Here is a 26,959-nt window from a genome sequence, read left to right as displayed (position 1 = left end):
CGCGCCCTCAACCTGCGCGGCCAATGGGAGCGCACTGTTTGGATCCCGCCTCTCAATGGCGAAGAGGACCCAGCTCCGAGGGGAGTGCTGCCGGGCTCCCTGGTGGTCTAGTGGTTAGGATTCGGCGCTCTCACCGCCGCGGCCCGGGTTCGATTCCCGGTCAGGGAATTAAGAAGAAATGTGTCTTTTTTTTCCCCTCTTATTTTTCACTTTTCACTCTTATTTTCTACTCGCGATCGGTCACCCCCTCCCACGACACCGTGGGGGAAGGGGAGGCTCCGTCACGCTGCCTCCTCTCTCATTCGCGGACAAGAGACGGCAGCCTGTTTATTTAAAAAAAAAAATAAAAAGTGGGTAAATAATTAAAAATATCCTGCGTCACTATTGCGATAGGTAGAGGCACCGCTGGGATTCGAACCCAGGATCTCCTGTTTACTAGACAGGCGCTTTAACCAACTAAGCCACGGCGCCAGGTGTTAACCGTGGCTCCCCTCTTCCTCCATCTCCAGACCCACCACCCTCCTCACGCGTGTCAGCAGCCCCCTCCGCGCTCCCCTCGCGACCTAGCGCGGGTGGGAGACGGGGGAACAGCACAATCGCGATCCCCCCACGTTGCCCCACGGATGGCATCAGGGGCCTATCTCCAGGCAGCACTCCCAGCTCCATCCTCGTTAGTATAGTGGTGAGTATCCCCGCCTGTCACGCGGGAGACCGGGGTTCGATTCCCCGACGGGGAGGTTGCTTTTTTCCCTTTCTTACCCTTTTTTTCCCTCCCCAAAACCAATTAAGTATTTTAAATAATCATTAAACCAGCCATAAATCTATTATTACTGGGGGTGATACCAGTGGGTTGAGCCCAGGAAGGGTGTGGGAGTAGGCGCCCACCCTGCGGAGACCCCGCCCCGTCTACTCACCGCGCCGCGAACTGAGCGCACCGTCCCCTCGGCGGGGATTTATATAGGGCGGAGGCGGACCTGAGGGGGAACTGCGAGCGGACCGCGCGCCCCCTCCCCCCCTCCCCCTCTCCCCCCGGGACCAATCGCGACGCTTCCTCTCGTCGACCAATCAGAAGGCGGCTCTGCTGTTTAAACAGAGAGGTTTGGCGCCAAAATGTCAGCGCCCGCCCGGAGCGGGGGAACAACCCCAGGGGACCCCTGAGGGTGGGGGAGTCGTCGGGTGGTCGTCGTCCCCTTGGAAGGGTTTTGGGCATTGAGCGTGGTTGGAGGGGGCTCTGGGGGGCGGTGCTGGTGGGGTTTGGGAAGCCTGGGCGGTCCTTGAGTGAGTATGGGGGGCTTGGACTGGTTTGGGGGTGTTCTTAGGGGGTCCTGGGAGGGGGGGTTCGAGACATTGAGTGTGGCTGGGGAGTCGCTGGGGGAGCTTTGGGGGTCCTGGGGGGTTCTTGAGGTGGTTTGAGGCCTGGAGTGTGGCTGTAGAGTCCCTGGGGGAGGGGCTTTGGGAGTCCTGAGGGGCTGTTCTGGGGGGGGGTTCAGGCCTTAAGTATGTATGGGGGTCTCTGGGGGGGGGTGTCCCTGAGGGGTTTTGGGCCCTTGAGTCTTTCTGAGTGTCTCCCTAGGGGAACTTTGAGGGTCCTGAGGGGCTGTTCTGGTGGGGCTTGGGACCCCTGAGGGGAATCCTGGAGGGTACTTGCCTGAGTTTGGGGGGCTTGGGCTGGTTTGGGGTGTTCTGAGGGTGAGGTACTGGAAGGGTCTGGGGGTGCTGGGGGGGAATAGGAATGGTGGGGGGAGGCAGAGACCTGCCGTCGGGAAAAGGTCTCTCTGCCTCACGGATGAGGAGCATTCTCCCCTTGAGGCTGTCAAAGATGATGAACGAAAGAACTCCTCATCAAGGAAAGCCAAGTGTCGTTAACGTTCTTGAGGAGAAATATCACACGGACCTTGAGAACGCTACAAATCTACGTGTTTTGGAGCGTTTTAGTCGACTTAGCAAGATAGGGAGGATTTAGAGTATCTGAAGCTGAACTACCTTTGTTATAAGACTAAAAATCATGCCCATAGGCCGAGAAGACCTTATTTTTCTGCGTCCAGGCCATTTATTGCTCTTTATATTGTTGATTTGCTGGTGGTTGTCACCTTTTATCTTCTGTTTTATGTTTCTTGTGCCTATATCTAGCAACTCACACCAAGCAAAGCTCAGCAAACGCCGTAAATCACACCATATTATAACCCAAAGTAATTTATTCTAATTAAAACATACTTATTTTAAGCAAAACAATTAATATCTCTCAATATCCAGGAGGTTGCTTGTGCCTGCAACTTAACTCGGGGTTTTGATAAGTGAGTTTTGGAAAAGCCATGTGTTATTTACGCATTAACTGTGGGATCAGTGTTCCAAATTAATCTCCATTGAGGTTCATTTTGTCCTTTGTGGGATTTTTTTTCAAGACCAGGTTGAAACTAGAGGAGTTTTTGTCCCTGTGATGGCTCAGGCTGTGACGTCCTTCAGAGCCTGTACCAAACTACTGCTGTTTTTAATGAAAAAAATCATTATTTTCTCTTCCCTCCTGAATATCATGAATTTTTTCCTGATATCGAGGAGGAAAAGATTTCTTTTTTTCGTGGCATTCAGATGGGAGAGAAATTTTTTCATGATAATCAGGAGGGAGAAAAATTCCATAAACTTAGCGTGTTTGTGGGGCGTTTATTCTTAGCGGGGGGATGTTGAGGGTGGGGGGCAAATGCAGAGCAGGCAAAAAGGGAGGAAAAACAAGGGAATAAAGGGGGAGGGAAAAGGTAACTAGCAGAGGATGGTTTCGATCCATCGATCTCTGGGTTATGGGCCCAGCACGCTTCCGCTGCGCCACTCTGCTCCTTATAAACTTGTCCTTTCCTTTGTTATCATAAATCATAATTGGAAAAATTTCTGGGCGGAGACTGGTGGCGCTGCCCCATGTGGGGGGAAGGAATGGGGTAGAGGGTGGCCGGGAATTGGGTTTTTCCAGCGGGTTTTCCGAGGGGGGAGGGGGAAAAAAAATAGATGTTTGGGGCTTGAGATTTCCCCGCCGGGTCTCTATTCCCTGCCCGCCCCCATCACCGCTAAAAAATTAGAAAGGAGGGGAGATGCCACCACACCGAGCTGGAGATGCCGGGGATCGAACCCGGGGCCTCATACATGCGAAGCATGCGCTCTACCACTGAGCTACATCCCCGGCGCGCGCCCCCGCGGCCCCCGCCGCCCTTGGCACCGCCTCCCCGCGCGGCCACGCCCCCTCGCCGCGAAGCCACGCCTCTCCCCACAAAACCGCGCCCCTGCCAAGCTGAAAACCACGCCCCCTCCGGCTCCCGCTTGCGCCTCATGGAGGCCCGGCGGAAATTGCAGCTCCGCAGACGAGGTGGCCGAGTGGTTAAGGCGATGGACTGCTAATCCATTGTGCTCTGCACGCGTGGGTTCGAATCCCATCCTCGTCGGCAGATTTGTCTTTTACCCCCCCTTTCTCTATCATTTCCCCCAACCCACCACGTCCCTCCAGCGATTGGTTTTTGAGAGTCTGCACTCTCCCCTTTTTCACCGATGGGGGTGGCTTTTTTTGGGGGGGTGTGTTGTCCCGCAGAGCGGGCGCTCCTCTCTCCCCCTACCCCCCGGCAATTTTTACCTCCCCGTTCTCTTCCATCAGCCCCCCTCCCTCATCCTGTGTAATTTTCCAAGCTTCCCCCCCGCTAAAATTCACACCGGGGGGTTGAGGCGGGGCGGGGCCAGCACAGCGCGTCTCTGTGGCGCAATCGGTTAGCGCGTTCGGCTGTTAACCGAAAGGTTGGTGGTTCGAGCCCACCCAGGGACGCCCCGTGAAATTTATATCTTCTTTTTTTTTTTCGTTTTCCACGCGGGTTTTGTTTCGCAGATGCGAGCTGAGTGGCGACGCTGTCGCTTATCGCAGGTGGAAAAAAGGGTGAAAGAAAGAGAATAAAAGCGAAATGGGTAAAAAGAAAAGTTAATACGTTGCATTGGCCGGGAATCGAACCCGGGCCTCCCGCGTGGCAGGCGAGAATTCTACCACTGAACCACCAATGCCCCCGCTGCGACACTTTAAAACGGCCCAAAAATAAGGGAATTAGCCCCAAAATGGCTATATAATGTGTAAAAATCGTTATTCCTGCGAGGAGCGAGCCTGTGCTAATTGGACTGCCGCACTAATTAAGATTAGAGGCGGCAGAGGGGCGTCCCATGGGCTCCCGCGCCGGGCCGGATTTGAATTTGGCGCGCTCGGCGCTGATTGGCCCGCGGCCTCAGGGGGGGCGTGACCGGGAGGGGAGTCCCGGGGGCCGAGCAGAGACCCCAGCACCCCAGACCGAGCAAGGACCCCAAGGACCCCAGGCCTAGCAGGGACTCCAGGTACGTCCGAAGGGCTGAGCGGTGCCCAGCGGTTCCGCTACCGCTTTTACCCCCAAGGAAAACCCCCTCTGCGGCTTCCCCACAGCCCGTTCCCCGCCATGGGGGGGATTTTCCCCCCTCCGGCGCCGCGCCGGGCTCGCACAGGGACCAGCGCCTTCCACAACCCTCCGCATCCATCGCTCGGCAGGATCCAAACGGCGCGTTTTGATTGGTTGAACCGACCCTAACGCTCAGCGTCCAATCAGAGCGTGCGCTTTGGAGCTGGCGGATTTGCATGCGCGGGGGGGGAGCGCCTGTGTGAGCGGCGCGCTGCCTCAGCCAATGGGAGAGCGCGCCGTTTGGATGCCTCATTTGCATAACGGCGCTATAAAAGCGGGGCCGCCGACGCGGCCCCCTTCACTCCGTTCCCTGCGGTGGAAGCAGCCGCGCAGCAGGATGCCTGAACCGGCAAAATCCGCGCCCGCCCCTAAAAAGGGCTCTAAAAAAGCGGTGACAAAGACCCAGAAGAAAGGGGACAAGAAAAGGCGCCGCAGCCGCAAGGAGAGCTACTCTATCTATGTCTACAAGGTGCTCAAGCAGGTCCACCCGGACACCGGGATCTCCTCCAAGGCTATGGGCATCATGAACTCCTTCGTCAATGACATCTTCGAGCGCATCGCCGGTGAGGCCTCCCGCCTGGCCCACTACAACAAACGCTCCACCATCACCTCCCGGGAGATCCAGACGGCCGTCCGCCTCCTCCTGCCTGGCGAGCTGGCCAAGCACGCCGTCTCGGAGGGCACCAAGGCGGTCACCAAGTACACCAGCTCCAAGTAACACCGTCTCGGAGGGGGGGTCACCGAGTGGGAAACCCGCTCGGCTCCGCTCAGAACCCAACGGCTCTTTTCAGAGCCACCCATTTTCTCCTCAAAGAGCTGTTATTGCTGACGGGATTGGCCCCTTCTCGGGTCTCTTTGAGCATCGGGACGGTTTGTAGGTTGCGGGGAGGGTGGGTGCGCCGACCTCTGTGTCGGTCTTGCTGTTTTCTAACGAAAATGTCTGTTTTTTTTTAACAAAGACATAGTTCGGGTTTTTCCTCTCCCATGCCCTTTAAGCTCCCGCTGCCGCTCTCGCCGTCAAACCGCTGCTTCGCTCTGATTGGTCGGGAGGGCGCAGGCATCAGCGCAGGGCAGGTTTTCCCTCAGGTCCGCATTGGCGCTATATAAACGGGGGGGGGGGGAGGCGAGACTTATTGACGAGGTTGGGCGGTGGGCGAGCGGGGAGATCCTCTCGTGCCCCCCAAGACACAGCGAAGCGGTGACTGTTTTATGTCCAATAGCTTTTTTTTTTTTATCTCCAAAACCTCCAAGGCTTTTTTTGGGGTGTTGAAGCGCAGCAACTTCGTTAAGAAGTTGAATTTGAGGAGCGTCTTCAGGCTTAATTAGCGGGTACTTAATACCCTTGATGCGCTCGCGTGGGGAATGATGTCCTCACTCTGGTTCTTTTTCTCAGTATTTACCTGGAACAAGGATAAACTGGGACACATTCCTTCTGGGTTTGGATAGTATGGATAATAATTATTTGGGATATTTATTCACATCTCGCTAGAGCGAGATTTGTCCCCGTGGCTTCCCGCCGCCCGGCCTGGTGCCTACTGTGAGATAAAGGGGGGGGGAATCCAAACGGCGTGCGGCCATTGGCTGAGTGGATTCAGCAGCGGGCCAATCAGGGAGCCGCTGTGGTGGCACGGTCGGACGCACTCCGCCAGCGCTGCCCCAACCAATAGGAGGTTGCGGATTAGAGTCTTCATTTGCATAACGCCCTGCTCCTCCAGCCCTTTTCCTGAAGCGGTGGGTGGCTCTGAAAAGAGCCTTTGGGGTTTTTTTAAAAAAAAAAAAAAAAAAAAAAAAAAATCCTCAGGGAAGTAGAAGACCTCGAGGCGGCTTCTCCCGCTGCCTCACTTGCCCTTGCCCTTGTGGCTCTCGGTCTTCTTAGGCAGCAGCACAGCCTGGATGTTGGGCAGGACGCCGCCCTGCGCGATCGTGACACCGCCCAGCAGCTTGTTGAGCTCCTCGTCGTTGCGGACGGCGAGCTGGAGGTGGCGGGGGATGATCCGCGTCTTCTTGTTATCCCGCGCGGCGTTGCCTGCCAGCTCCAGGATCTCGGCCGTCAGATATTCCATCACAGCGGCCAGGTAGACGGGAGCGCCAGCGCCCACCCGCTCGGCGTAGTTCCCCTTCCGCAGCAGGCGGTGGACGCGGCCCACGGGGAACTGGAGGCCGGCACGGGATGAGCGGGACTTGGCCTTAGCCCGGGCTTTTCCTCCCTGCTTCCCCCGACCCGACATCGCTGCAACGAAAACACTGAGAGCGCCGCGCCGCTGCCGCCCCCGGCGTGTTATACCCTGCCGCGGATCGAAACCGCTCCTTCTGATTGGCTAAAGGGCCGCTGGCCGGAGGACCAATAGAAAATCAACGTGTTCTGGCCAATAACAGCCCGCCCTTTGGATCCGCCTCCGCCGCACGGAGGTCGGAGCCCGCGCCGGGAGCGCACTGCGGGGAGCGCGGCCCGGATTTGGCGGCGGGACGGGGCGACGGAGAGGTTTCCCCCCGGCCCGGGCAGGGCTGGGAGGAGGCGGTGGCTGCAGGCGGTTAAACTCGTTCCCTCAACTTTAGGAAATTTGGGTCCTTTTTGTATATTACAGCTTTTTTTCGGCATGGCAATACCTCGGCACAAGTCCGCCGCGGCGCTAAAGGCAACCCCCCCCGAGGGGAATTTTTAAGGCTTTTCCCAGTGTGTTCGGTGATTTCGGGCCGCTCTCCCGGCGCCACCGGGGCTCCCATGGCTGCGCGACGGGCGGGGGGACGCGGTTCTCACTCAGGTCCGGCCCACCCCACCCCCTACCTCCCCTTCGCCCCCGTCAGGGCCGTCGCCGCGGTTTCCCCATCCTCTCACAGCACCTTTTGCACCATCGAACTTTTAAAAAACACCTTTTTTTATCCTTAAAACTCTTCCTTTCCGAGTTTTCTCTCTATTAATGCCATAGGGAGGCGTGGGGGCAGTCCCGGCAGGAGCCCGGATAGCTCAGTCGGCAGAGCATCAGACTTTTAATCTGAGGGTCCAGGGTTCAAGTCCCTGTTCGGGCGAACGCGAAATCTTTTGTCTCCTGCACCCCTTTCCCCCCGGCCCAGCGCCGTCCCCCCGCTCCCCGCCGCGCTCCTCAAATCCTGGGCTCCGCACTATTTTTTCTGGCGGCAGAGGCGGCGGCGAGCGGTGTGGGACCCGGCGGAGGTAGCGGGGCGGGTCGGTCCCATGGTGTAATGGTTAGCACTCTGGACTCTGAATCCAGCGATCCGAGTTCAAATCTCGGTGGGACCTACAGATCCTTTTGCGATCCCGGTCACCTCGTGTCACCCCGCCCCAGTACGGGGGGATCCCGGTCACGGTGTCGCCCCTCCGCGCCCCACCCCATTTGGGGGACGCCCTTTTGGGGACTGCGTGCCCCGAGTGTGTCACCCCCTCAGCTGTGACGTGGGTTGCCCTGAACGTGACCCACTCGTGGGGACAGCAGGTGACATCCCGCCTGTGACACCCCATTGGGGACCACATATAATGGCCCACGTGTGACATCCCATGTGTGGCACCCCACTGAGGACCCCCTGTGACATCCCGTGTTTGACCCCCCGTTAGGGACCTCACGTGACGCCTCCTCTTTGGGGATCCCCTGTGACATCCCATGTGTGACACCCCACTGGGGACCCCGTGTGACACCCCAAGCCTGATCACCCCATCAGGGACCACATGTGACACCCCTTTGGGGATGGCATGTGGCATCCCACACATGACACCCCATTGGGGACCACATGTGACACCCCACAGTTGACATCCTGGAGGGGGGGGGGACCGATGTGACACCCCATTGGGGGACTGTGTGTGACACCCCATCACAGCCCGTGTGGCATCCAACGGGTGTCACCCCATGTGTGCCACCATGTGCAATGCCCCATGCGTGACACCCCACCAGGGACCATCTATGACACCCCCCACCACCCCACCCCCCCCCGTGACTGCCACACCCCCTTGGGGACCTCAAGTGCCACCTGCAGGGGAAGGTGACCTCGTGTCATCCTGTCCCCAAGGGGAACCGAAAGCCACTCTCGTACCTCCAGCCCTGCTGGAGCCTGGGCTCTCCCAGTCCCTCCCACTCCCTCCCAGTCCCATCGCCCTCACGGCAGGACCTGGCTTCTGCTGTCCCACGTCCCCGGTGGTGGTGGCCCTCATCCTCAGGGAGAATTGGGGGTGATGGGGACACGGTGCCCCAAGGGGTTGGTGGCCCTGGGCAGGGAGGGGACAAGAAACCCCCCCCCAGCAGCCCCCAACCGGCCCCTTGCAGGCTGGGGGCACCGAGCAGGACACGGGGACGCGAATATGGGGACAGGGACAGGACGGGGGCCACCAGCTTGGGGCCAGGAAACCATCTTCACACCCCAAAAATAACCTCCTTGGGGGTCATCCCACAGGGTGGGACGTCACCGGTGAGGACGGCTCCATCCCGGCACCTGCCGCCTCACCCCAGGCCAACGTCCCCTGGCCGTCGCCGTGGCACTTTGACACCGGTGACACCAACCCCCATAAACACCCCCCCCCAAATTGCAAAACATTCTGGAGCAAAGGGCGATGCCCGGAGGGTTTTACCCTTTCCATCCTCGTGATAATTTTATAACCCGGGAACACCCCGGGATTGCAAATCGGAGGCAAAGGTGAGTGCCGCGGCGGTGACGCTCGTGTGGTTTCATTTATTTTATTATTTTCTTTTTTTCTAATGAGCGGAATGATTAATTAGCCTGTCAAGAATCAGCTTGCCAAACACTCACGCCCAGCTCAGGCATTTCGACGGCAAACTTTGAGGTTTCTCTTGGCAATTTAGCAGGGGGCGGCGGGGGGGGAAGAAAGCAAACATCTTTGTGTGAACGTTTGCCCCAGAGAAGGGACGTGGGGTGGACAAAAGGCTCCGGTGTGGGGCTGGGCCTGCTCGGAAAGGGCCGGAGATGCGGCCGGTTCCCAAGGATATGGGGGGGGACGGGGAAAGGGGCAAGTTTTGGTGGGGGTTCCGGATGGCAGCATCAAAAAAGTAAACACCATCTTGGCTGATATCCCTGTTTTTACAATGAAAGAAGAAATGCTGGAGATGTTTGAGGTCGGCTGGAGATGTCTGGGGTCAGTTGGAGATATCTGAGATGTTTGGGGTCAGTTGGAGATGTTTGGGGTCAGTTGGAGATATCTGAGATGTTTGGGGTCAGTTGGAGAAGTCTGGCGTCAGTTGGAGATGTTTGGGGTCGACTGGAGATATTGGAGATGTTTGGGGTCAGCTGGAGATGTTTGGGGTCAGTTGGAGATATCTGAGATGTTTGGGGTCAGTTGGAGAAGTTTGGGGTCAGTTGGAGATGTTTGGGGTCAACTGGAGATATTGGAGATGTTTGGGGTCAGCTGGAGATGTTTGGGGTCAACTGGAGATATTGGAGATGTTTGGGGTCAGCTGGAGATGTTTGGGGTCAGCTGGAGATATCTGAGACGTTTGGGGTCAGCTGGAGGTGTTGGAGATGTTGGGGGTCAGTTGGAGATGTTGGAGATATTTGGGGTCAGTTGCAGATGTTTGGGGGCATTTGGGGTCAGATGGAGACGTTTGGAGTTGAGCCATTACGGGTTGGATGGAGATGATGGAGTCGGATGGAGACACTGGGTTTGACGGAAACGGTGGGTGGATGGAGACATTGGGGTGGGATGGAGATGTTGGGGTGGGATGGAGAAATGGGGGGGGTTGGATGGAGACATTGGGGTTGGATGGATGGAGATGTTGGGGCTGGATGGAGAGGTTGGGGTGGGATGAAGACATTAGGGGCTGGATGGAGATGTTGGGGTGGGATGGAGACATTGGGGGGGGTTGGATGGAGATGTTGGGGTGAGATGGAGACATTGGGGGGGTTGGATGGAGATGATGGGGTGGGATGGAGACATCAGGGGATGGATGGAGATGTTGGGGTGGGATGGATGGAGATGCTGGGGCTGGATGGAGATGTTGGGGTGGGATGGAGACATTGCGGGGGTTGGATGGAGATGTTGGGGTGGGATGGAGACACTGGGGAGTTGGATGGAGATGTTGGGGTGGGATGGAGACATCAGGGGATGGATGGAGATGTTGGGGTCCTGGATGTGCCCCTGTTCTCCATGCAGGGTGTGGAGCACCCAAAGGAGCAGGGGCTGCTCCCAGAGGGGCCTCCGTGTAGACCCCAACCCATAACCCAAAGCCAAGAGTGGAGGGATGAGTGATGAGTGAGGGATGGACAGATGGATGGATGGGTGCACGGATGGATGGATGGATGGATGGATGGACGGACAGATGGATGAGGGATGGACAGATGGACAGATAGATGGATGGACAGTTGTCTGGGTGGAGGGATGGATGGAGGGGTGGATGAATGGTTGGATGGATGGATGAACAGATGGACGGATGGAAAGATGGATGGATGGAGGGATGGACAGATGGATGGAGGAACTGATGGGTGGAAGGATGGACAGATGGAAAGATGGATGGAGGGATGGATGGATGGACAGATGGAGGAGTGGATGGATGGAAGGATGGACAGATGGAAGGATGGATGGATGGAGGGATGGATGGATGGATGGAGGGATGGATGGATGGACAGATGGAGGAATGGATGGATGGAAGGATGGACAGATGGAAGGATGGATGGAAGGATGGACAGATGAAAGCACAGACAGATGGACGGATGGATGGATGGATGGATGGACAGATGGATGAGGGATGGACAGATAGATGGAGGGATGGACAGTGGGCTGGGTGGAGGGATGGATGGAGGGGTGGATGAATGGTTGTCTGGATGGATGAACAGATGGACGGATGGAAAGATGGATGGATGGAGGGATGGAAGGATGGACAGATGAAAGCATGGATGGATGGATGGAAGGATGGACAGATGAAAGCATGGACAGATGGATGGATGGAGGGGTGGATGAATGGATGGATGGATGAACAGTTGGACGGATGGAAAGTTGGTTGGATGCAAGGATGGAGAGATGGATGGATGGACAGATGGATGGATGCAAGGATGGACAGATGGATGGATGGATGGAAGGATGGACAGATGCAAGGATGGACAGATGGATGGATGGAGGAATGGATGGATGGGAGGATGGACAGATGGATGGATGGAGAGCTGGATGGACAGACAGATGGATGGACGGATGGAGGGATGGACAGATGGAGGGCTGGCTGAATGTTTAGATCGATGGATGGACAAACAGCTACGGTGGGCAGAGGAGGAGGTAGATGACCAGGTGGACAGACGGATGGTGGACAGACGCAGAGGTGAGCCACGCTGACAGCCGGCTCGTGTTTCCACCCCCACCTCCTTGGCGGGTGCCGCGGATGAGTGGGTGGCGGCAAATCCCGTTGGGATGGCGGCCATCCAGAAGGATCCGAGCGGCGGCAGCAGGACGGACGACCGGTGGAGCGGAGCAGCGGCCGATCGCTGCCAGCCGCCCCCGCCGTGTGGCCCTCCACACCCCGGGGCTGGGCTCCTGTCGCCGGAGCGAGATAGAAAAAAAAAAACAAAGCGGAGGCCAAAAAAAAAAAAAAGGGAAAAAAAAAAAAAAAAAAAAAAGCAGGAGCAAAGAAAACAAACCGCCCTAATCCCGGCAACGCCGTGGCAAAACCCCGCCGGGCGCCGGCAACCGGGGCAAGGTGCGCTTCGGGGCGGACCTTGGCCACCGGCACCCAAGCCTGACCATGCCGGCGCTGGGGATCGTCACGGCGGCGGTGGTGGGACTGGTGGTGCTGGCGGTGCTGGTGCCGGCGGCGACGACGCGTTTGGTGCCTTTCTTCTGGGCTGACCTGGTGGCTTTCAGCGGCTTGGTGGGATCGTCCATCCGATGCCGGCGCCGGTTGAACCGCCGTCCCCCCGTCACCCTCCTGGATGTCTTTCGGGAGCACGTTCGCCGCCGGCCCCGTTGGCCGTTGATCCTCTTCCAGGAGGAGGTTTACACCTACGAGGACGTGGACCGACGGAGTAACCAGGCTGCCCGACTCCTCGCCCGCCGCCTGGGGCTGGAACCGGGCCGGACGGTGGCCGTCTTCCTCCCCAACCACCCCACCTACGTCTGGACCTGGTTGGCCTTGGCCAAGTTGGGTTGTCCCATGGCATGTCTCAACTGTAACGTGCGGGGGCGGGCGCTGCAACACGCCTTGGCTGCCGCCGGGGCCACCGTCGTCCTCTCCAGCCCCGGTGAGTGACACCCCCCCCCGCCCCCCCCCCAAAATCACGGGTGGGGGTGGGGGGGGTGAGGGGACCCAGGTGGTTCTGTGGGAGGGGTACGGTGCCACACGCGTGTGCAGGGATTGGGGGGGGGGGGAGGTGGCGTCTGCGCGTGTTGGGGCTTGTGCAGGTGTTGGCAGGGGCGGTGTGTGGGGCTGCAGGTGCGTCGGTGCCTGTGCATGGATTTACACGCGTGTCAGTGCATGTACATAGGGCTGCACGCGTGTCAGTGCCCGTGCATGGAATTACACGCGTGTCGGTGCCCGTGCATGGAGTTACATGTGTGTCAGTGCCTGTGCCTGGAGTTACACGCGTGTCAGTGCCTGTGCATGGAGTTACACGCGTGTCAGTGTCTGTGCATGGAGTTACACGCGTGTCAGTGCATGTACATAGGGCTGCACGCGTGTCAGTGTCTGTGCATGGAGTTACACGCGTGTCAGTACCTGTGCATGGAGTTACACGCGTGTCAGTGTCTGTGCATGGAGTTACACAGCTGTCAGTGCCTGTGCATGGAGTTACACGCGTGTCAGTGTCTGTGCATGGAGTTACACGTGTGTCAGTGTCTGTGCATGGAGTTACACGCGTGTCAGTGCCTGTGCATGGAGTTACACGTGTGTCAGTGTCTGTGCATGGAGTTACACGCGTGTCAGTGCCTGTGCATGGAGTTACACGTGTGTCAGTGTCTGTGCATGGAGTTACACGCGGGTCAGTGCCTGTGCCTGGAGTTACACGTGTGTCAGTGTCTGTGCATGGGCTGCAGGTGTGTCGGTGACTGTGCATGGAGTTACACACGTGTCAGGGCCTGTGCATGGAGTTACACACACGTGTCAGTGCCTGTGCATGGAGTTACACACGCGTGTCAGTGCCTGTGCATGGAGACACACGCATGTCAGGGCCTGTGCATGGAGTTACACACGCGTGTCAGTGTCTGCGCATGGAGTTACACACGCGTGTCAGTGTCTGTGCATGGAGTTACACGTGTGTCAGGGCCTGTGCATGGAGTTACACGCGTGTCAGTGCCTGTGCATGGAGTTACACGCGTGTCAGTGCATGTACATAGGGCTGCACGTGTGTCAGTGCCTGTGCCTGGAGTTACACGCGTGTCAGTGTCTGTGCATGGGGCTGCAGGTGTGTCAGTGTCTGTGCATGGAGTTACACGTGTGTCAGTGTCTGTGCATGGAGTTACACGTGTGTCAGTGTCTGTGCATGGAGTTACACGCGTGTCAGTGCCTGTGCATGGAGTTACACGTGTGTCAGTGTCTGTGCATGGAGTTACAGGCGGGTCAGTGCCTGTGCCTGGAGTTACACGTGTGTCAGTGTCTGTGCATGGGCTGCAGGTGTGTCGGTGACTGTGCATGGAGTTACACACGTGTCAGGGCCTGTGCATGGAGTTACACACGCGTGTCAGTGCCTGTGCATGGAGACACACGCATGTCAGGGCCTGTGCATGGAGTTACACACGCGTGTCAGTGTCTGTGCATGGAGTTACACACGCGTGTCAGTGTCTGTGCATGGAGTTACACGTGTGTCAGGGCCTGTGCATGGAGTTACATGCATGTCAGGGCCTGTGCATGGAGTTACACGCGTGTCAGTGCCTGTGCATGGAGTTACACGCGTGTCAGTGCATGTACATAGGGCTGCACGTGTGTCAGTGCCTGTGCCTGGAGTTACACGCGTGTCAGTGTCTGTGCATGGGGCTGCAGGTGTGTCAGTGCCTGTGCATGGAGTTACACACGCGTGTCAGTGTCTGTGCATGGAGTTACACGCGTGTCAGTGCATGTACATAGGGCTGCACGTGTGTCAGTGTCTGTGCATGGAGTTACACGCGTGTCAGTGCCCGTGCATGTGCCTGCATACGTGTCGCTGTGCACACATGCCTTTCCACATGTGTTGGATTCTACGTGTGCACGTGCACGCCTGCCAATATCTGCGCGTGCGTGTCAGCGCGCGTGCACTTGCACGTGTGTCAGCGCCCACCCACGCGCTTGCACACGCCAGCGACACGCGTGTGCGCGCTCTGCACGACGGGGCCCTTTGCCCCGACTGTGCGCCAGCTCCTTCCCATCGGGGCTGTATTTTCATGCCCCCCCCCACCCCCCCAGCCTTTGCACGATGTGGTCACGGCTCTTGTGCCGCCCTTCGCACACGCGTGTGCAACCCCCGTGACACCCCCGCTGCGTGTCAGGGTGCGCCAAGGCCACCGGTTAATCATCACCTGCCCCATCCTGGGGTAAAGGTCCTTTCCCTGTGTCACGGTTTTGGGGGAAAAAGGAGATGAAACCTCAGGGCAGGAGGGGGCTGGATCTGGGGGGATGCGGGGGGTGCCCATCCCAGGGGGGTCTGGGTGCCCCTTGGGGTGCTGGGGGCACCCATGGGCTCAGGGCACCCACAGGAGATGCTCTGGGGGCCCTGTTGGGGTGCTGGGATCCTCAAGGCTTCCAGGTGGGATCCTCCGGGTGCCAGCCCTGCTTGGGATCCTCGGGGCACCCAACCAGGGTGCCCACCCCATGGAGGTCCCGCCCGGTGCCCATCTGGGGTCCTTTGGGTGCCCATCTGGGATGTCCAGGGTGCCCACCTGATCGGGGTGCCCACTTGGGGGCGCATTGGGTGCCCACCTGGGATCTTTGGGTGCCCATCCACGATGCCTGGGGTGCCCATCTGGGATCCTTGGAGCACCCATCCTGGACGCCCACCCAGTTGAGGTCCCTCTTTGGGGTGTACCTGGTGCCATCTGGGGTCCTTCGGGTGCCCATTTGGGATGCCCAGATTCACTACACGCCCAAGGGGTGCATTGGGTGCCCATCCGGGGTCTCCGGAGCACCCATCCACGATGCCATCATGTCCATCTGATCGGGGTGCCCATTTTGGGGGTGCATTGAGTGTCCCCCTGAGATCTTTGGAGCACCCATCCATGATGCCTCGGGTGCCCACCTGATCAGGGTGCCCATTTGGGATGCATTGGGTGCCCACCTGAGATCTTTGGGTGCCCATTTGCGATGGCTGGGTTCCCTACCTAATCAAGGGGTGCATTGGGTGCCCACCTGAGATCTTTGGGTGCCCATCCATGATGTCTGGGGTGTCCGTCTGATCGGGGTGCCCATTGGAGGTGCATTGGGTGCCCACCTGAGATCTTTGGGTGCCCATTTGCGATGGCTGGGTTCCCTACCTAATCAAGGGGTGCATTGGGTGCCCACCTGAGATCTTTGGGTGCCCATCCATGATGCCTGGGGTGTCCGTCTGATCAGGGTGCCCATTGGAGGTGCACTGGGTGCCCACCTGAGATCTTTGGGTGCCCATCCATGATGTCTGGGGTGTCCGTCTGATCGGGGTGCCCACTGGAGGTGCACTGGGTGCCCACCTGAGATCTTTGGGTGCCCATCCATGATGCCTGGAGTGCCCACCCGATCAGGTTGCCCACCCCTGACTCTTCGGGTTCTCCTCCTGGGTGCTCACCCATCTGGGGACCCCCCCACCCCCCACCGGGTCCCCCCTCTCCCCGCAGAGCTCCAGGCGGCCGTGGAGGAGGTGCTGCCAGCCCTGCAGCGCGATGGCATCCGCGTCTTCTACCTCAGCTCCACCTCGCCCACGCCGGGTGTGGAGGCCCTGCTGCCTGCCATCGAGGAGGTCTCCCATGAGCCCCTGCCTGCCCACCACCGTGCTGGCGTCACCGCTGACTCCAAGGCCCTCTACATCTACACCTCCGGCACCACCGGTGAGGCCATGGGGACAAAGGCAAGAGGGGCTCTTCCTTGGCGAACCATCTGGGAGGGTTTGGGTGCCATGGGCGAGGAACCAGAGGTTGTCTCCCATGGGCTGTGTGGGTGAGGTGGTGCAGGTGACGTTGGAAGGGTCTCATGGAGGCCTTTCTCTAACCTTGACCATTGTGGGTCTGCCTGGGCCAGGTTCCTCCTGGCTGTGTCCATGCGAGAGTTGGGTATCTCCAAGGATGGAGACCCACCATGTCCCCGGGTCTGTCCTCGCTGGGACAGGGTGGGGTAGGACCTCCTGCTTCCACCCTGAACCCAAACCAGATCCCACCCCAACCAACACAGATGCATCTGGATGAGGTTCCTCATGGCTCCTCCAATGAGGTCTGCAGACCCACATGGAGATCCATCCTGTCCCTGGGTCTGTCCTCGCTGGGACAGGGTGGGGTGGGACCTCCTGCATCCAACCCTGAACCCAAACGAGTCCCACCCCAACAAACACAGGTGCATCTGGATGAGGTTCCTCATGGCTCCTCCCAGTGAGGTCTGGAGACCTCTAGGGATGGAGACCCACCACCATAAGGGAAGGGTTTTGCCCTCCCATCCCACCAGGGAACCTCCAAGGAGGCCAATTCCCACCCTCTGCTCCCACCCCGCAGGACTACCCAAGGCAGCGGTGATCACAGAGCTGAAGCTGATGATGGTGGCCAACTTGGGTCGGCTCTGTGGCCTACGGCCTGATGATGTCATCTACACTACGCTACCGCTCTACCACTCGGCTGGGCTGCTCATCGGGGTGGGAGGGTGCTTCGAGGTCGGTACGTACCCCCCCTGTGCCCCACATGGACCTGCCAGCATAGGGAGGGGGTGGAGATGGGTGGGTGGCTGGAGGGGTGGGTGGATGGAGGGATGGGTGGATGGATGGAGGAACGTGTGGGGAGAGAGAAGAAGAAGGGAGAGAGGGAGCTGCCTCCATAGATGGGTGAGGGATGGACAGACAGATGGGTGGACATTTCAGATAGACAGACAGCACTTTATGGAGATGGAGGGATGGATGGATGGATGGATGGACGGACGGATGTTTCATGGAGAGATGACAGATGGACAGCTGTTTTACAAAGATGGATGTTTTATGGAGATCCATGGATGGATTGGATCGAGGCTTTTTTCATGTAGGGACAGACAGACTTCTGGAGATGGACTGAAGGATGATGGAAAAATGTGAGGATGGAGGGAAGGAAAGGAGAGAGAGAGAGGAGGAAGATCTCTGTAGCCACCAACGGATTAGTGGGCGGACAGATGGCTGGATGGACGGACAGATGACAAAGAGCGTAGGGATGGAAAAGGAAAGAGTCAGGTGAAAAGAAGACAGCAAAGGAGAAGGGCGTCCCCGTAGATAATGGGTGACTGGGGGACAGATCCTTATGGGGATGGATGGATGGATGGATGGATGGATGGATGGATGGATGGATGGATGGAGAAAAGGGGGAAAAAAGAGGAAATCTAGGGCGTAACCATCACCCTGCCATGTCCCCCCCAGGAGCCACCTGCGTCCTACGGGGCAAGTTCTCCGCCTCCCAGTTCTGGGAGGACTGTCGCCGCTACAACGTCTCCGTCATCCAGTACGTGGGCGAGCTCATGCGCTACCTCTGCAACACGCCCAAGGTAAGGTCCCCACCAGCCTGAAATCCCACCCCCAGGTGGGAGGAAGGCGATGCTGTGGGGCGCACCCTGAGACCATCCCTCTCTTTGTTACCCCACAGCGCCCCAATGACCGGGAACACAGGGTGCGCATGGCCTTGGGCAATGGCCTGCGGGCAGAGGTGTGGAAGGAGTTCCTCCAGCGCTTCGGGCCCGTCTCCATCTGGGAGTTTTATGGGGCCACCGAGGGCAACGCCGGCTTCATCAACTACACTGGCAAGATCGGGGCCGTGGGCAGAGCCAACATCTTCCTCAAGGTAAGTGTCTGATGATGACGATGGTGGGGGGGAGCAAACGCTGACAGCCTTGGGGTGACCAATATTGCACCTCAAGTTGGGTTGATACCCTCTTCATGGTGGCACAGACGATGACCACCCTGGGGAAGCCACCACTGTCCATCAGGTTGGGTTGATACAAAAGCAGGAACTGCAGGATCCCGTCTTCACATCCAAAAGGCGTCCCCTCCACCCGCTTGGCCAACGTTGACTTAACACTCAAAGTCTAGTTTTGGAGTGTCCATGGGGACCTGGACATCTCTATAGCCATGGGCAGAGCCAACATGTTCCTCAAGATGAGCTGCCAGTGACGATGATGGCAGGAGGAGCAAACGCTGACGGCCTTGGGGAGACCAAGATCAAGTTGGGTTGATGCCAAGAGTTGGGGGGGGGGTCTCTGGGATACCCTCTTCCCGGTGGCACAAATGATGACCACCCTGGGGAAGCCACCACTGTCCATCAGGTTGGGCTGATACACAAGCAGGATCTCCAAGATCCCCTCTTCACATCCAAAAGGCGTCCCCTCCACCTGCTTGGCCAACGTTGCCTCAAGAGCGTTGACTCCAAGTCTAGTTTGGGAGTGTCTGTGGTGACCTAGCCCCGAGAAAGGCCACTTTGGTGTCACTCCTCAGTCCCCAGCCACCCACATGTTGAGCAAAAGCTGCAAAACTAAGGTTTTCTCCACGCTCTTCCCACAGTTGCAGCACTCAGCATTCTCCCACGGGTTTTGGATTTGGGAGATACCACCATGAGTTTGGCCAACGGTTGAATCTATGACATTAAATCTAATTTAAATATAATATAAAGGGTGATGAGCTGGGATGAAGACACAAGTGGCCACCTGGGAGGCTGGAATTTGGGGGGCGGGTGGGGGGGTGGGTCGGGGTGTGTTTTTGTGGGTTCTAATGAGCAAAGAACCGAAGATCGGACCCGGCGCCGGAAGGAAAGTCTTCTCGCTCTTTTTAACCCCACGCTTCTCTTCCACCCACCACTTTCTCTCTTTGTCCCTCGACAGACTTTTGCTCCCTTTGAGCTGATCAAGTACAACGTGGAGGAGGACGAACCCGTCCGGGATGAGCGAGGTCTCTGCATCCGAGTCGGCCCCGGTAAGGAGAGATGAGCCTTTCGAGGGCCTTTTTGGGAGGAAAAGGGGGGCAGATAGAGGGTTGAGACCCATCAAAGCCACTTCTTGGTCCTTATCACCATCCTCTTGGTGGCTGAAAGCCACCGGAAAGCCCTCAAAGAAACAGGAACATCATCCCTGAGTACCTGGTGGGGCATGGAGGTGACATTCCCCAGCGCCAAGACAGTTGCTGATCAGCCTCCAACCCTCCTTTCCCTCCCTGAAGGCGAGACGGGGCTGCTGGTCATCAAAATCACCAAGAACACCCCGTTCCACGGCTACGCCGGTGATTCCAAGAAGACAGAGAAGAAGGTCTTGAGGGATGTCTTGGTCAAAGGCGACGCCTTCTTCAACAGCGGTGACCTCCTCATGATAGACCATGAAAGATTCGTCTACTTCCAGGACCGCGTCGGAGACACTTTCCGGTAACTCCGATGCTCTCCCATCTACATGGGCAAAGCCACTTCCCACCCCAAATGCCCCCTCACAGCTTCATCCCTTCTCTTCCCTAGTTGGAAAGGTGAGAATGTGGCCACCACAGAGGTGGAGGCTACTCTTGCCATGATGAACTTCATCCAGGAGGTCAACGTCTATGGAGTGGCCGTGCCAGGTGAGTACCGGGTGGTTGCACTGGATCAAAATAAGAGTCTGGTGATGTTTCAACCAGGTGATGTTTCCACCATGTGATGTGTCCCCAAATGGTCTAAGTGGCCACCAAGAAGCACAGAAGGGACCAACAATAACCATCTAGTCCAAGTTCCCGACCACTTCAGGACTTACTGACTCAAAATAAGAGTCCAGTATTGTTTTGGGCTCATGATTCCTGCCACAATGGTCCAAAAAAGCCACCAAGAAAAGTAAAAACGGGACTGGGTTGCCCAAAAGAAACATCCAGTGTTGTTTGGGGCAAGTAATTTGTCCACGTAATGGTCCAACTGACCACCACGAAGGCTAAAGTAGGACTTACTGACCCAAAATAAGTTTCTGGCATGGCTTTGGCACACAACAGGCTCCCGTAAAGGTCCAAGTGGCCACCAGAAAGGTTAAAGGGGAACTTGGTTGCCCAAACCAAGCATCCAGCATTGTTTGGGACACGCAACATGCAACTGAGAAAAGTAAAATGGGACTCAGTCGCCCAAAAGCAGCATCTGGTGCTGTTTTGGGCAACTGCCGCATCTCCATGATGGTCCATGTGGCCACCAAGAAGAGTAAAAGGGGACTCAGCTGGTCAAAATAAGCGTCTTTTATTGTTTTGGGCACACAGTGTGCTCCTGTAATGGCCTAAGTGGCCACAAAGGAGGCTAAAATGGGAAATGTTCACCCAAAATAAGCATCCAGCGTTGTTTTAGGTACACGATGTGCCTCCATCATCGTTCCAGCGGCCTCCAAGGCAGCTAAAGTGGGACAAGTCCACCCAAAAATAAGCGTCCAATGTTGTTTTGGGCATGCAACAGGTCCCCAGAATGGTCCAAGTGGCCACCAAGAAGAATAAAATGAGCTTCGGTTGCCCAAAATAACCCTCCGTCCTTTCTTCGCAGGGTGCGAGGGGAGGTGTGGCATGGCGGCCATCCGCCTGAAAGCCGGGGCCAGCTTTGAGGGCCAGGACCTCTACGCCTTCACCGGGGACACGCTGCCCGCCTACGCCGCCCCCCGCTTCGTGCGGATCCAGGTCAGCGGTCCCAGGCGTCGGGGTGGCTTCTGGGGACAGTTTTTCTTTGGTCCTCTCCAAATTAGTCCCTTGGATGAAGGACAATTCGGCAGCGCAGGCACCAGCGCCCATTTCCAACGACCGCGTTGGCGTCCCCCCAGTTTCCGATGATGATGCCAGTCACCCTGTGCCGGTAACGGTGCTGGGGTCCGGTGACAGTGCCGGGGTCAACCTGTTGGCGCTAGCACTGTCCATCCATTTCTGGAGGGGGTGACGGTCACCCCATATCCACGACAACATCGGGGTCACCCTGTGCTGACGATGGCATCGGTCCACCTTCCCCATGATGGGACCAAGGTCCTGCCTTTCCCATGACAGTGGTGGTCACCCCGTGCCAATGACACCGTACAGGTCCCCCCCAATTCCAATGACACCACCTGTGTCCCAGTGCCGATGATGCAAGGGTCCCCATTTCCAATGGTCGTCCCCCCCATTTCTGACGATGGCGCCAGTCACCCCAACGCCGGTAAGGTTTCTGATACCACCATCTCCACAGGACACCCTGGAGATCACGGGGACCTTCAAGCAGTGCAAAGGCAACCTCGTCAAAGAAGGCTTCGACCCCAACATCATCAAAGACCCCCTCTTCTTCCGCGATGACAAGAAGAAGTCCTACGTGCCCTTGAACCCCGACACCTACGCCGCCATCATGGACAGGAAGCTCAACCTGTAGAAGAAGGAGCCACGCGGGGGTCTCCACGGTGGCCTGGGGCGTTAATTGCCTCGGGACGACTGGCAAGTGGGGGCTAATCAGTTGGCTTTCACTTCCTTGGAGGAGTTTGGAAACGATGGTGGAGCACGACGAGGGGGACGGGTTGGTCTCGGTGCTCGCTAGCCCACCCCAGCACCTCTGTGCCACGTCGGCTGCAGAAATTAAAGGCTTAATTCCAATTATTTGGGTCCAGGATGTTGAGGGACATTTTCCGGGGATTGACCCACTTGTTTTTTTTTTTCCCCTTCTGGAGGGGGCAAATGGTGCCCAAAATCCTCCCCGCTGCCGGGAAGGGAATATTTGCTCGGTGCTGGAGATGTATCAGCCCCCAAAACGCTCGTCTCTTCCCACCCAGGGCTTGTCGAGCTGCTTTAGCTCACCCAGCCGGACAAAAACTGATTTATTTCTGCCCAACCCAATTTTTTTAACTTGACGAATGAACTCAAACCGGCTCGGGAAGGCGGCCTGGGCTCCCCTCTACATCCCAGACCCCCCCCCCACGACGCACATCACGACACCATCAGCTTCCTGCCCTTCTCCAGCACCCGCTGAGATGCTTTAACTGACACAAAACCCAGCTTATTTCTCCCTCCGCGGCCACTTTGTGCCAGATCCGTGAAGAAAACTGGCTTAGGAACACTGTCCCTTCTCCCAGCCGTGATCCAGCCCCCTCGGTTTTTCATAAAAAAGGTGAAATTTTTATTTACAAACCTTCCCAGCGGCACCGGAGCAGGGAAAAAAGCCGGGAAACCTTCACTCCCCGCCGTCCCCGAGTAGCTCCAGCTCCACCACCCGCTGCGGGGGTTCCTTGGGCCGGCGAATATCCAGGGGGACCCGCCGTTCCCGCTGGAGCTCTCCCACGCGCAGCCGGAGCCGTTGTTCCCGCCGTTTGCAGGCTTGGAGTTGCCGTTGGGCTTTATCCAAAGCATCCAGGGCGGCTTCGGCGCGGCGTTTCCAGAGCAAAGCGCTTCCCACTTGGTAGCTGTGCTCGTTCTGGATGTACGCCCCGGCCGGCGGTGGCAGCCGCAGCATGTAAAGGGAGGGAGAAACCGGTCGGGGGGAACCGGGGGGGTCACCCTCAGGGAGATCCGGGGTGGCCGTGGCTTCTTCGTCCCCTGTGGCTACCAAAAGGCTGTCCGGGAGTGGCCCACGGGCACCCGAAGGACCGGGAAGGGCTGGGACGCCGCCGTGGTCACCGGCTGGGGGGGCACCGGGGTCTTCGTTTTCCCCCGGGAAGCAGGAGACATCAGCGGGGAAGGGGGGGTCCGGTGGGGAAGGGGGCGGGTCCCGCCTGTGGAGGGGAAGAGATTAAATTGGGGGGCACCCAGGGGTGTCCTGTGTCACCCTCCTCCGCCCCCACCACCCACCCCCTGAGACTTACCTCCACCTCCTGGTGGCCCGGGGGGGCTTTGGGGTGTCACTCTGGGGCGGGGGAGGCTTCGGTTTGGTGGCCCGGGGGGGCTTTGGGGTGGCCGACTCGAAGACGGTGGGGACGGCTCCTTCCTTCAGACGGTGGTAGCCACTATGGGGCGGGGAAGAGGGGGGGTCAGTGGGTGGCAAGGGGGTCCCCAAAGGCCTGGGGGGGATCCCCAGAGTGCCCCATGGCTGTCAGCGTCCTCGGGGTGTCCCAAAACCCCTGGAGGCCACAAAGGCTGCAGGGTCCTCGGGGTGCTCTGCAGCCCTGGGGGGTCCCCAAACCCGAGGGAAGACTTAAAAGCCTTGGGAGGGGGGGGGTCCCCAAAATGCTTTGGGGGGGTTCGCCAGGGGGATGCACAAGGTCTCTTGGGTGACCTAAAGCTCTGAGGAGACACAAGTAGGGGGTCCCCAAGTGCCCTCGGGGGGGTCCCCAGGGTGCTCCATAACCCCCATGTCCCTGGGGAGCCCCCAAAACGTTGGGGGGGGGGCGGGAGGGGAGGGGAGAATCCCTGGGGTGCCCCAAAGTCATTCCCAGGTCTGGAAGAGTCCATTTGAAATCAAAGGGGGGGGGGGGGGGGGCTAAAGGTAATCAGGCCAACCCATTCTCTGCAGGGGGAAAGGGGGGGCCACCCGCACCTCGTTAGGGACCTCGTTAGGCTCATGAATTACCTGAAGCCGACTATCTCGAAGCAGCTCTTCTCGAAGTGCTGGGAGCAGAAGTAGATGTACTTGGAGGCCGGGTCCCAGCGGCCCTCCCCGCTGGCGTCCCGGCGCCGGCTGTTCTCCAGCCACAGCACCCGCCGCGGGTTGTCCTTCTTGGGCAGCCTGGGGGAGGGGACACGGAGAGGGGACATTGGGGACACGTCAGCTGCGAGGCGGTGGCTTCAAATGTCCCCCCCTAAGGCGGGGGTTTGGAAGGTTATGGGGTGAAACACCCCCCCCCCCCCCCCCGCGCCTGTGAATGGTACGGGCCGGGGGGCAGGGCTGGTGAAAGGGAGCGGGGCTGAACCATTCCTGAAATGGGGGGGGACACACAGGTGGGACAAGCCATTGTTAAAGCGGGGGGGAGACACCTGGAACAACCCATTGCCGGGGGGGGGGAACACTTGGGACAAACCATTGCTATGGGGGTGGGAGGAACACTTGGGACAAACCATTGCTAAGGGGTGGGGGACACACCTAGGCCAAACCATTGACAATGGAGGGGGGGGACACCACCACCTGGGGTGAGGGGAACACTTGGGATAAACCACTGCCGGGGGCGGGGGGGGGTGGGAACACTTGGGACAAACCATTGCTAAGGGGGGGGGGGAATACCTAGGACAAACCATTGACAATGGGGGGGGGGAAGGGACGACGACAACACCCGGGACAAACCATTGCTTAGGGGAGGGGCACAGCTAGGATAAGCCATTGCAAAAGCGTGGGGGGGGAACAAGACACCTGGACCAATCCATTGTTAAGGGGGGGGGGGGGCCACATGGGGGACAAACCATTACTGGGGGAGGAGGCACACCCGGGCCAAACCATTGCTAAGGGCGGGGGGGGACGACACGACACCTGGGCCAAACCGTTGCTGGGGGGCGGGGCGGGGCACAGCTAGGATAAACCATTGCAAAAGTGTGTGTGGGGGAACACACCTGGGCCAAACCATTGTTAAAGGAGGGGGCACACCCAGGACAATCCTATGCTAAGGGGGGGGGGGGGGAGCACAGTTGGGCCAAACCATTGGTGGGGGGGGATAAGGTACACCTGCGGACAAACTACTGCTAAAGGGGGGGCGGGGGGGGCACAGATGGTACAACCCCTTGCTGGGGGCGGGGGGGGGACACACACCTGGGAGAAACCATTGCTGGGGGGGGAGAACACACCTGGGCCAAAGCATTGCTGGGGGGGGCGGGGGGGAAATAAACCTGGGTCAAGCCATTGGTAAGGGGGGGGAACACCTGGAACAGCCCATTGCTGAAGGGGGGCGGGGGTGGGGCGGCACCCACCGATGGAAGGAGATGCCTCGGTTGCGGGTCTCCCGAGTGTCGCGGGTGCAACAGCCGGCGGCAGAGCAGTGACGGGGCATCTGGGGGGGGGGAGGCAGAAAAGGGGGTGCGTGTGTGAGAAGATTCCCCCCCCCCCAAATTGCACGTGGTCCCCATTCCCCCGTGTGCCCCCCCCAAACAGCCAGATGCTTAGACATCCCCCCCCCCAACTGCCCCACCGCCCAACCCAGACCCCCAGATGCCCCCCTCGAATCCCTGGGCTTCCACTCCCCCAAGAACCCTAGAAGCCCCCCCTGAGGCCCCCAAACCCCCTTTTGACCCCCAAACGCTCTCCCTAAGCCAGTCCTTGCCCCCAAAGCTCCCCCCCAGATCGACCCCCGCTCCCCTCAGCCACCACAGTGGCCATCAAACAGCACCAGACCCCTCCGCCCCAGACGCCCAGGTTCTCGCCCCAGACCCCCAAGTCGCCACAGCCCCCCAGATCCCCCCCCCGACCCCAGGTCATGAAGTCACGGGGGGACACGACCCCATCACAGGATCCCCCCCACCCACCAAATCCCCCCCCCAGATGACCAGGTTCCCCCCGAGATGCCCCCCAGACCCTCCGATCCCCTCCCAGACCCCCAAGTGCCCCCCGAATCTCTCCAGCTGCCCTCCCAGACCCGCCCCCCCCACCGACGGCCCCCCAAAATCCCACTGGCTCGTGTCCCCCCGTCCACCCCCCGACCCCCTGGTGACCCCTCAGACCTCCAAGTGCCCCCCCAACACCAAGTCCCCCTCCCAGTGACTTCGTGAACCGGATCGGGGGGGGGACCCCATCACCCGGGATGATGGGGGGGGGGCAGATGACGTCACGAGGAGGCAAGGCCGTCGCTAAGGCCCCTTGGTTGCTATGGGGGGGCCGGTAGGGGCGGGCCCAGAGGCCGCTCCCCCATGGGTCGGACACTCCCCCCAAGGGCTCGGACATCCCTTCCCCGTCCCCCACCCCACGGGGCCAGTTCCCGGGGCCGGTTCCCCCCTCCTCGGTCCCCCCGGGCCCGGCCTCACCTCGGCGCTCCCATCCCGCCGCCGCCACCGCGACCTCCGCCCCTCCCCCGCGCCTCCACTTCCGCCTCCGCTCTCGCGAGAACTCCACCGCGCTCGCGAGAACACGACGGAGCCCGCGAGTCTCCCGCCCCTCGCTAGGCGGGCCCCGCCCCTTCCCCCTCTCATTGGCTGCGCCGCCGCCGAGGGGGCGTGGCGCAAAGCCGGCCCTGCCCCTCGCCGGCCGCGCCCTTATTTGCATGCCGCGCTGCCATTGGTCAGGATCGCCCCCCTCCCTCCTTAGTAGCCATGCGAGCCCCGCCCCCTCCGCAGCGGTGCGTTTCAAGGTTCCCCCCCCCCAAGGTTTTGGGGCGTTTCAAGGCCCCCCCTCCCCCGGTGGGGCCACTGTATAAGGAGTTGGGGGGGGTTGAGACACCCCGCCCCCCCAAGTTGGGGTAAAAAAGGTTTCAAGGCCCCCCCTCACAATGGTTTTGGGCTGTTTCAAGGCTGTGCCCCCCTCCCCTGCAGGGTCACTGTATAAGGGGGTGGGGGGGGATTGAGATACTCACACACACACACACACAAATTGGGGTAAAAAGAGTTTCAAGGGCTCCCCCCAACGGTTTTGGGGTGTTTCAAGG

General features: G+C 59.0%; 4 protein-coding genes and 10 non-coding genes across 15 annotated transcripts; 8 read left to right on the top strand and 6 right to left on the bottom strand.

Moving 5' to 3' along the window:
• Nucleotides 1-96: 96 nt before the first annotated feature.
• TRNAE-CUC (transfer RNA glutamic acid (anticodon CUC)) lies at nucleotides 97-168 on the top strand. Its single transcript has one exon. It is a non-coding gene; the product is annotated as a tRNA-Glu (tRNA).
• Nucleotides 169-397: 229 nt separating this feature from the next.
• On the bottom strand, nucleotides 398-471 carry TRNAT-AGU (transfer RNA threonine (anticodon AGU)). The gene has a single exon. It is a non-coding gene; the product is annotated as a tRNA-Thr (tRNA).
• A 194-nt stretch (nucleotides 472-665) lies between these two features.
• On the top strand, nucleotides 666-737 carry TRNAD-GUC (transfer RNA aspartic acid (anticodon GUC)). The gene has a single exon. It is a non-coding gene; the product is annotated as a tRNA-Asp (tRNA).
• Nucleotides 738-2,755: 2,018 nt separating this feature from the next.
• Nucleotides 2,756-2,827, bottom strand: TRNAM-CAU (transfer RNA methionine (anticodon CAU)). Its single transcript has one exon. It is a non-coding gene; the product is annotated as a tRNA-Met (tRNA).
• A 267-nt stretch (nucleotides 2,828-3,094) lies between these two features.
• On the bottom strand, nucleotides 3,095-3,166 carry TRNAA-CGC (transfer RNA alanine (anticodon CGC)). Its single transcript has one exon. It is a non-coding gene; the product is annotated as a tRNA-Ala (tRNA).
• A 177-nt stretch (nucleotides 3,167-3,343) lies between these two features.
• On the top strand, nucleotides 3,344-3,425 carry TRNAS-GCU (transfer RNA serine (anticodon GCU)). Its single transcript has one exon. It is a non-coding gene; the product is annotated as a tRNA-Ser (tRNA).
• A 297-nt stretch (nucleotides 3,426-3,722) lies between these two features.
• TRNAN-GUU (transfer RNA asparagine (anticodon GUU)) lies at nucleotides 3,723-3,796 on the top strand. The gene has a single exon. It is a non-coding gene; the product is annotated as a tRNA-Asn (tRNA).
• Nucleotides 3,797-3,955: 159 nt separating this feature from the next.
• On the bottom strand, nucleotides 3,956-4,026 carry TRNAG-GCC (transfer RNA glycine (anticodon GCC)). Its single transcript has one exon. It is a non-coding gene; the product is annotated as a tRNA-Gly (tRNA).
• Nucleotides 4,027-4,752: 726 nt separating this feature from the next.
• On the top strand, nucleotides 4,753-6,075 carry LOC134507765 (histone H2B 5-like). Its single transcript, XM_063318641.1, has one exon. It carries the CDS (start codon nucleotides 4,783-4,785, stop codon nucleotides 5,161-5,163), a length of 381 nt encoding a protein of 126 aa, XP_063174711.1. The 5' UTR covers nucleotides 4,753-4,782; the 3' UTR covers nucleotides 5,164-6,075.
• Nucleotides 6,076-6,091: 16 nt separating this feature from the next.
• LOC134507764 (histone H2A type 2-B) lies at nucleotides 6,092-6,686 on the bottom strand. Its single transcript, XM_063318640.1, has one exon. The coding sequence runs from the start codon at nucleotides 6,671-6,673 to the stop codon at nucleotides 6,284-6,286; it is 390 nt and encodes a 129-aa protein (XP_063174710.1). The 5' UTR covers nucleotides 6,674-6,686; the 3' UTR covers nucleotides 6,092-6,283.
• Nucleotides 6,687-7,399: 713 nt separating this feature from the next.
• Nucleotides 7,400-7,472, top strand: TRNAK-UUU (transfer RNA lysine (anticodon UUU)). The gene has a single exon. It is a non-coding gene; the product is annotated as a tRNA-Lys (tRNA).
• A 160-nt stretch (nucleotides 7,473-7,632) lies between these two features.
• Nucleotides 7,633-7,704, top strand: TRNAQ-CUG (transfer RNA glutamine (anticodon CUG)). The gene has a single exon. It is a non-coding gene; the product is annotated as a tRNA-Gln (tRNA).
• Nucleotides 7,705-12,011: 4,307 nt separating this feature from the next.
• SLC27A5 (solute carrier family 27 member 5) lies at nucleotides 12,012-21,846 on the top strand. Its single transcript, XM_063318586.1, has 10 exons — nucleotides 12,012-12,629; nucleotides 16,162-16,371; nucleotides 17,026-17,184; nucleotides 17,907-18,031; nucleotides 18,130-18,324; nucleotides 19,358-19,448; nucleotides 19,692-19,890; nucleotides 19,978-20,075; nucleotides 21,004-21,134; nucleotides 21,670-21,846. Exons 1-10 carry the CDS (start codon nucleotides 12,134-12,136, stop codon nucleotides 21,844-21,846), a joined length of 1,881 nt encoding a protein of 626 aa, XP_063174656.1. The 5' UTR covers nucleotides 12,012-12,133.
• On the bottom strand, nucleotides 20,691-26,464 carry LOC134507738 (THAP domain-containing protein 7-like). 2 transcript variants are annotated; one of them, XM_063318589.1, is made up of 6 exons: nucleotides 26,343-26,464; nucleotides 25,296-25,375; nucleotides 23,971-24,126; nucleotides 23,267-23,407; nucleotides 22,597-23,176; nucleotides 20,691-22,037 (listed from the first exon to the last, which is right to left on the bottom strand). In XM_063318589.1, the coding sequence occupies exons 2-5, from the start codon at nucleotides 25,373-25,375 to the stop codon at nucleotides 22,639-22,641; spliced, it is 915 nt and encodes a 304-aa protein (XP_063174659.1). In that variant the 5' UTR covers nucleotides 26,343-26,464; the 3' UTR covers nucleotides 20,691-22,037; nucleotides 22,597-22,638. The 2 variants fall into 2 exon arrangements, with proteins under 2 accessions (XP_063174659.1, XP_063174658.1); XM_063318588.1 differs by having other exon boundaries at nucleotides 20,691-23,176.
• Between the last annotated feature and the right edge of the window lie 495 nt (nucleotides 26,465-26,959).

This window comes from Chroicocephalus ridibundus, chromosome 27, assembly GCF_963924245.1.
Source record: "Chroicocephalus ridibundus chromosome 27, bChrRid1.1, whole genome shotgun sequence".
Taxonomy (NCBI): Eukaryota; Metazoa; Chordata; class Aves; order Charadriiformes; family Laridae; genus Chroicocephalus; species Chroicocephalus ridibundus.
Note: the sequence above shows the minus strand (reverse complement) of the source record. Positions and strands in the feature narration are given on the sequence as shown.